General features: G+C 58.9%; 1 protein-coding gene across 2 annotated transcripts; it reads right to left on the reverse strand.

Moving 5' to 3' along the window:
* Positions 1-37: 37 nt before the first annotated feature.
* GDF1 (growth differentiation factor 1) lies at positions 38-7388 on the reverse strand. 2 transcript variants are annotated; one of them, XM_019483966.2, is made up of 2 exons: positions 7307-7388; positions 38-4030 (listed from the first exon to the last, which is right to left on the reverse strand). In XM_019483966.2, exons 1-2 carry the CDS (start codon positions 7386-7388, stop codon positions 3195-3197), a joined length of 918 nt encoding a protein of 305 aa, XP_019339511.1. In that variant the 3' UTR covers positions 38-3194. The 2 variants fall into 2 exon arrangements, with proteins under 2 accessions (XP_019339511.1, XP_006271077.2); XM_006271015.4 differs by lacking the exon at positions 7307-7388 and adding an exon at positions 4918-5210.
* Positions 7389-7463: the final 75 nt, after the last annotated feature.

Here is a 7463-nt window from a genome sequence, read left to right on the forward strand (position 1 = left end):
GGCCCTTTTCGAAAACCTTCATTGAAGTTTGGCTCAGTTTCCGCTTGTATAAACTTCTCATGTTTTATTACATTTTTAACACAACCTAGTACAAAAGTGGGGTGTACAGAGCATATGTGAGTAAGCAAATGAACCGTGAAAAGTCTGTTAAAGGTAAATGCCCTACCCAGGTCCCCTCCTCTGGGCTTGTCCAGTCCTGCACATGCCTTGAGAACGAGCATCGATGGGAACGGTCAGGAGCCCGGCGAGGCACGGCCTGTGCCCATGCGTGGATGTTGCACAGCAGGGATGTGGGTTGGAAGAGGCTTGTAAAAAAAAACCACGAGAAGTGACATGCAAGCTGGAAGAAGACTTCCTCATGCCCTCTGCTGGAAGTGGGGGTAAGATAGTGCCCGATTTGACATGCCTATGTGGGCATCTACACATCCTCAGAGCTCTTATTTGCTCTGTTGGTAAACTGTTATATTCGCTAAGGAAGCCCTTCAAACAGGCTTTATAGTAGCGACATCTAGGCCTGGTCTCGTCGCCCCCAGATGCACCTGGTAGAGCAGCCAGCCGTCTGGCGCTCGTTCTGCCCTGCGGTCAGCAGCCAGCCTCAGCTATGTTGCATTAGTGGGTTAACGTGATTTCACAGCTACTGCTCGGCAGAAAGGATTTGTTTCATCCCTGTCTGCTCTGGCTCTCAAGACCAGACTGGTACGAATCCTCACTTTTGACTCCGCTGCCTTCTCCAAGTCATTTGCTTGGCAAGCACAGGTGGGGTCCAGGTGAAAAGCCTCCTGCATGCCCAGATGTGTCCTAAATATACTAAGTTTTAAGCCCCTTCCTTGGCACAGAAACAATCTGTGAGAGAGGCAGATGCTCTTTTTTTTTATTATTTTAGATGATAAACTGTAATCACTTGCCTTCAGAGACGTGTGTTAAAAAGCTCTGGGGAGGGGGCCCAGCCTGACTTAAGTCATGTCATTACAGCAATTAATAGACACGCCCTCCATGCTTTCATAGGCTTTAGTAACTGAGCTCCTGCTGAACTATCACAGTAAATTGGACTCCTCTGTCCTCTAAGCTTCGAGAGGCAGGGCCAAACTCCACCTTCACCAGTGTTTCAATTAAATTTCTGAATTAGGACACTTGAAAACAGTAGGGCACAAGCACGGCGCCTGGGTGGGACAGCGGTGACTTCCCATTACTGCGCTGGGTTCCTGTTCAACCAACTAAACTTAGGCATGTTATCAGTGAGCACAACACAAGTTCATTGATCAGGGTAGGGAAAGGTCATCATCCCTGAAAACTAATTAAAATAACTTAGAAGAAAAGTGGTTAAACCTTTAGCTCCCCCACAGGGAAAAAGACCCATCCTGTTAATACTCGAAAGTCCAAACATTAAGACGCAATAAGTACAAAAACAGCCTGCACTAGTTTGTCTGACTTGCATTTAAAAGAAAAAAGTTTCAAGTTTAATTCAGATCCCTTGTTCCTTCTCTCCCCCCCACCAGAGAGAGACTGCAGCCAATGCAACCGCCCTGCTCCAACCAGAGCCCCCGCCGGGCACCCTCCACGCGCGGGTGTCTCCGTACCGTCCTGTGACCTCGGGAGCAGCAGCAGCGGCTCCGGTATGATTCTGCTGCTTGCAACAGACCAAGGGTGGAGAAGCAGGTTGTGATCAGATGAAGTCAGAGAGATGATTCAGTGCATGGGGGAGTTGTTCTGCTGGCTGCTCCCCTGAAGCCACAGGAGCTGCGCTGGGTTCCTGATGGAAAGCACGTCCGCTTGCATAATGCATGCAGACCCTCCGGCCTGACTAAAGACGGGGATGACTTGGTAGCTTTGCCCAGGCTTCAAGCAGATTACAAGAAAGACTTCACTTAGCATCCAGCACGTTTGCTGTGAATTAAAGTAGGAAGGTGGTGGCAACACAATGCTGTTAATGTAGAGAGCAATGCTGGCTTGAAACTCTTCTAATAGAAGAGCCCAGAGACCCGTTGAGGGACTTCAGCAGCCTCCACTGGGCTGGATTCAGGCTCAGCACAGGCCGGTGGGGATTTTGCAGCTACCCACACGCGCTGTGCTACGTAGTTCACAGCAGTTAGTCACTGCTCCCAGTGCCTTGAACACAACCGTGGCCTGCCAGCCCCCCGGACACTGGGACCAGATCACACGTCCCTGTTGCTTTAACGCCGCATGTGAAAGACGAGGCTCTAGCGCCAGCCAAGACTAGTCCGCACAACTGCAAGTTGGCTAAGTCCTGCTCCTGCACCTCGCTGAGTCCTTGGTGTGTCAGTGGGGAATCGAGCCACCCAGATGGCATTAAATTAGTTTCTGTATGAACCAGATTCTCTGCTCCCCACTGGGAACAGACTGTGCATAACCCGTTCCCACCCCCCTCCCTCCCGAAACAAGGGTATTGCTCATGCAGCGCGCAGGGGCTGGGAACAGGCGGCAGCAGAGTGCTCGGGAGGGCACGCACTGGGAGTTTTAACAGCAAAAGAGCAAGAGGAAAACACGCCAGAGGAAGGACTAGTCTGTGTGCAGCCTATTGCTCTTCTTTGCTGTCCGCTCCAGGGCCGGCCAGCCAGCCTAGGCTGAAGGCAGGGCACTAGTAACACTTGAAGCCAGGGGGTAGACTACAGCTCATTCAGCAGAAAGGAAAGGGGTGTGGGTAACTGAGGCCCGACATTAGCCAGGTCACCAAAGTCCATACAGGCTCGCTGCAGCATTGCCAAAGACTGGTTTCTACCAGCAAGGAGCTTGGGGCAGTATTCTTTATAGCACCAACCTTGCTGCAAAATCCTGTCCTCACAGCCCCAGAACAGTCCTCCCCTTCCCACGCTCACCCATGCTGCCTGGACCTCCGACTAGCACAGGAGGCGACAGGGTGGTATCTGCCGTCAAGCACGAGCAGCAAAATGAGCTCCCACTCAAACATCAGCCTGTGCAGTTCTTTATACTGGGAGGCAGCAGAGTTCACCCCGCGGGTCGGCATCTGGGGGAAAACCCTGCGCCATTCATGCCAGCTTGTGCACCTTGGTGCCAGCGGTTGAGATCTCCCCTGTGAGGATGCATCTTGCACCCAGGTATCGGGAAAGGGGAGGGGGGAGCTCTCGACACAAGCTGCATCAAGGGGAGACCCCAGTCTGCTGCCAGGAGATCCGGCTCCATCACAACCCCCGCCCCGAGCCGTCCATCACCCGTCCTTATCTGCAGCCGCACTCGTCCACCACCATGTCTTCATAGTGCCGCAGCACCACGTTGTCGTGGTTGTCGTAGAAGAGGACGGAGATGGGGGAGAGGCGGACGGGGACGCAGCAGGGCTGGGGGGTGCCCTCGGGGTCCAGCGAGTGCACCATGGTTTGCAGGATGGCGTGGTTGGTGCTGTTCAGCTCGGTGGTCAGGGGGAAGGGGCACTCCCCCAGGCAGTAGTTGGCCATGTAGCCCTGCGGCGCGATGATCCAGTTCTCCCAGCCCACGTCGCTGAAGCTGATGTAAAGCCGCCGGGGCTTGCAGAGGCTGCTCGGCATCACGGGGGCGTAGTAGGAGCTCCTCTTCTTCCTGGAGGCCTTGCACTGCCCCGGCTGGAGGGACACGACCAGCAGGGAGGCGTCGAGGAAGGAGTCGGCGCCGGCACAGAAGTTCCCCGGGGGCCTGCCCAGCAAGGCCGAGGACCTAGCCCCGCTGCTCACGGAGATCTCCAGGACCAAGCCCAGGTTCCTGCTCGGGGTTCTCCAGTCCCTGCCCACCTGGGTCAGGTTGAAGAGGAGTGACTTGTGCAGCTGCGCGAAGGACTGTGCCAGCAGGAGCCTGCAGCTGGCCGCCGGGGAAGGCAGCTCCCGCAAGGAGGGCGGCGGGGCATGGTACAGCCTCAGCTCGAACACCTGCCCGGGACCGGGGGCCCGGTACGAGTTGTGGCCGAACTGGAGCTGGAGCTGCGCCATCGTGAGCTGTTCCCCATCCTCCAGCACGGAGAGGTTGAAGTACAGATGCTTCTCCAGGCACAGCAGGGTCCGCGGCCCCCCACTGTGAAGGAAGTGGCCTGAGGGGGAAGGAGGACAGGAGAGGGGCATTGGTACTGCCTGCCTAGAGCTGTGGCCACCTGGCAGACAGGCGGGCGGGCGCGGGTCACGGCACACGCTGGAGCGATGCTAGCAGGAGACGCGGCGGCGGTGGCAGGGGCGCAACCCCGAGGAGCCCGGGCACGCACACCTGGTGCTAGCACCGTGCCCGCCCCCATGCTCCCGAGCAAGCACATGCTACCACTGCACGCAACAGGAGACGTGCCTGGGTGCAGAGCACCTGCTCCGCCTCAGAGCTGGCCCTGGGCACGCTGCCCCGGCACTGGACCAGGCCTGCTCTGGGGAGGAGGCCCAGGCTGCCGCACCTGCAGTGTTTGCAGATGGAGCAGTTGTGTGCCAGGCACTAATGAACCACAACTCCGCAGTGCTCGAGACAGATGGGACGTGGGACTCAGGCCTTTGCCTACGGAAGCAGCTTTGCTCCGACTGGCAGCGCAGAGCCTGACACTCGCTGCCCCCTCCGTGTACTCTACTTGCAATGTTGGCACCAGCCGCAGGAGAAGGTGTCCTGTGACCTCCCAGGACTCCAGGAGCAGCGGGCATGGCTCAGGTTACAGCAGCAAGCCACTCTCAGGGCAAACTCGGAGCACCTGGAGAGGGCAGGTCTCACTGCAGAGCCAGGGAAGCTGGAGCAGAGCAGGGACTGGCCTGCCTGGGGGCTCCAGAGCAGGAACAGATCATATGGGTCTCAACTCCCAGTCCAAACCGCGCTGCCTCTCTGGACCAGTGACCAGGACCTAGACTACAGATGGTGCCTAAGCTGAAACGGATGCCCAGACACCTGTCTCCCAGGGACTGGGCCTTACGGGCAGTCACCAAAAACCCCAGAACGCGGGAGTCTCTGTACCTTGGTCACTGAAGACGCGTATGATGTTCCCGGGGACGTTGAACTCCTCCACCCGGCAGGCATCCTCCCGGCCTGGGCTCCAAGGGGAAGGGATCTCTCTCTTCTGGAAGATCCGCCAGAGCACGGAGGGCACAGGAGCGGGCGACCTGGGACTGGGCTTGGCGCTCAGGCCCAGGGATTTCAAAAGCAAACTTTCTCGTGTGCTTAAATCCATCCCTAGGGTCCCGCTGACCAGAGCCCAGAAGAGGCCAGCTGCAAAAACAGCTCTCCAAGAGACCAGCCTCATCTTCCAGCAGACAAAGAGCCCAGCAGCTGGAGAGGAGCTCTGCACACCAGGCAGCAGGAGGGGTGGTGTCCGAGTGATTGGAGCCTTTGATCTGTTTAGGGCTCAATTAGCAGAGGGCTCCCAGGATTGGGTGGAGGAGTGCAAGCAATTACCCACGGCCCTTAACCCTTTGGGTTCGGAGAGCCCCAGGTGGCTTCACCCTGTGCAGCCCCAGGCCTGCAGCGGACTAGGATGGAGCTCAGTCCAGATGCCCCATGTGGACGCAGTGATGCTGGGACAGAGGCGCCTGCAGCCCCGACGTCCATTCCTGGAAACGCAGGCATCGCTGGTGGGCTCCAGAGCTGTCCTGCCTCCCCAGGCCCCCTTGCTAGGTCTCTAGCCCAGCGAGTGCACATGGCTCTTGGCTGCTCGCTGGCCTGGAGAGCTGAGTGTGGCTCAGGCCAAGGCTGCGGAGAGGGTGCAGGGCCAGGGACTCTGCACCCCCCACCAGCAAGGCTGTGAGGACGAGTACTGGGGATGGCTGCCGGGCACAACGGGGCAGCACCAGGGCGTGTGGGCTCAGCCACGGGCAGGGACAGACAGAACAGGCTGGATAGAACCGACCCTGCAACACTTCCACTCCTACCGATGCTGCCCTGCATCTCCCCAGGGGATCAGTCCAGGGGGGCCTGGCATCCAAGCTGCCCTGGCAGACAGGAGCAAGGCGCTTCTTTCTTGCTCCTAAAGCAAAGGTGTTGTCTGTGGGCAGCTTGGAGCCTCAGGGTCCCTGCAATGGAGATCAACATCTGCCGCCAGCTGTGTCTGGCGCTTCCCTCTGCTCTGATGGGCTGCAAATTTCCAGCGTTCCCCGACCTCCCCACATCCACTCCCTACCTGGTAGCAACATGCCAGGGACCACAAGAGACCCCTCCTCCTGCACCAGCCCCTGCACCCCGACACGTGCCCGCTCTAGCAGCCCTGGATGCAGCTTCTCTCTGCCCTGAGTGCATTGGGAGAAGGGCTCTTGCAAGGGCACCTCTGCTTACTGACCCCCCACCCCAGCGGGGCTAACACACAAGAGAACGCAGCCCTGCTTCCAGTTCCCACTTACAACCCCAGGCGGACGGAGCTAGCGCGGCCCCTCGCTCACACCAAGCGGACACCAGAGCAGTCCCTCCTGACCTGCTGTGCCCAGAGGGCAGGATCCGGCCCTGGAGCACTGGCAGTTCATCCCCACTCTCCTCTCATCTCTCTAAAACATCCAAGTCAAAGCCAGGCAACCGAGGCACCTTCTGACCGGACCCCCTCCCTCCCCAACTCTGACCCAGCGAAGCAGCAGATGACAGGCCCGGTGGGATTAGGGAGACAGGTTTCTATCAACCTCAGTTGTGTTTTCACTTCCAGGAGGCTCTCCTGGTGGCTCAGGCTGCAGTTATCTGGGGTTAGCATCTAAGTGAGGGACCAAACGGAAGGAGAAAGCAATTGCCACCTCCCCGCCCCTGCTCTGGGGCCCAACCCCTGCAGGGCTGGCAGCAATCCCACCCGCTCCCTTGGACGGGAGCACACGGCAGCAGTGCAGTAGGATGAGCCCAGCCCTGGAGGGAGCAGGGACATGGCCAGCGGCTGGGTGAGAGGTGGCAAAAGCGTGTCCTTGGTCCCAGTCAGAGAAAGCTTCAGGGCAGAGGACTTCGGGCTGGCAGGAGCAGCGCCCGAGAGCCTGCAGGCAGGTCTGGCCGAGGCCACAGGAGGCAGGCGGCCAGAGCACAGCACCCAGAGGGAGGGGGAAGGAAACTGCGGGTTCACAGGCCTGGGGCCGCATCCGCTCTGTGCTGTAGCCCCGACGCGCTCCCAGCAGCTCGCTGCCTTGCCCTGACCCCTGCCGGAGAGCAGGGCTCACAGCAGCATGGCGCCTCTCCCTAGCACACCTTCTTCCCCACTTGCAAGCTGAAGCAGAGCTGGCTTTGGGCCGCCTCGTGGGGACATCTCCGACCCACTTCTGGCCCCCACAATGGCTCCAGGGAGTCAGTCAAACCCCCTTCCCCACCCTGGGTGCCACGGGCAAGGTCTGGAGGATGGAAGCGGACAGGGAGGCACAGGGGACCTAAAGCCAGCTCCAAATCCTACCTGGACCCTGTTGGGGAACCAACATCACGTTCCCCGACCCTTCCCGTGCTGGCAGGCCGCACAGCGGAGCCGGCCACAGCATTGATTGAAGCCTGGGCAAGGGCGAGCCCGGGAGGAGCGGACTGTTCCCAGCAGCTGCCAGCTCGTCCCCGGCTCC

The sequence above is a fragment of the Alligator mississippiensis genome, chromosome 16 (genome assembly GCF_030867095.1).
Source record: "Alligator mississippiensis isolate rAllMis1 chromosome 16, rAllMis1, whole genome shotgun sequence".
NCBI lineage: Eukaryota > Metazoa > Chordata > Crocodylia > Alligatoridae > Alligator > Alligator mississippiensis.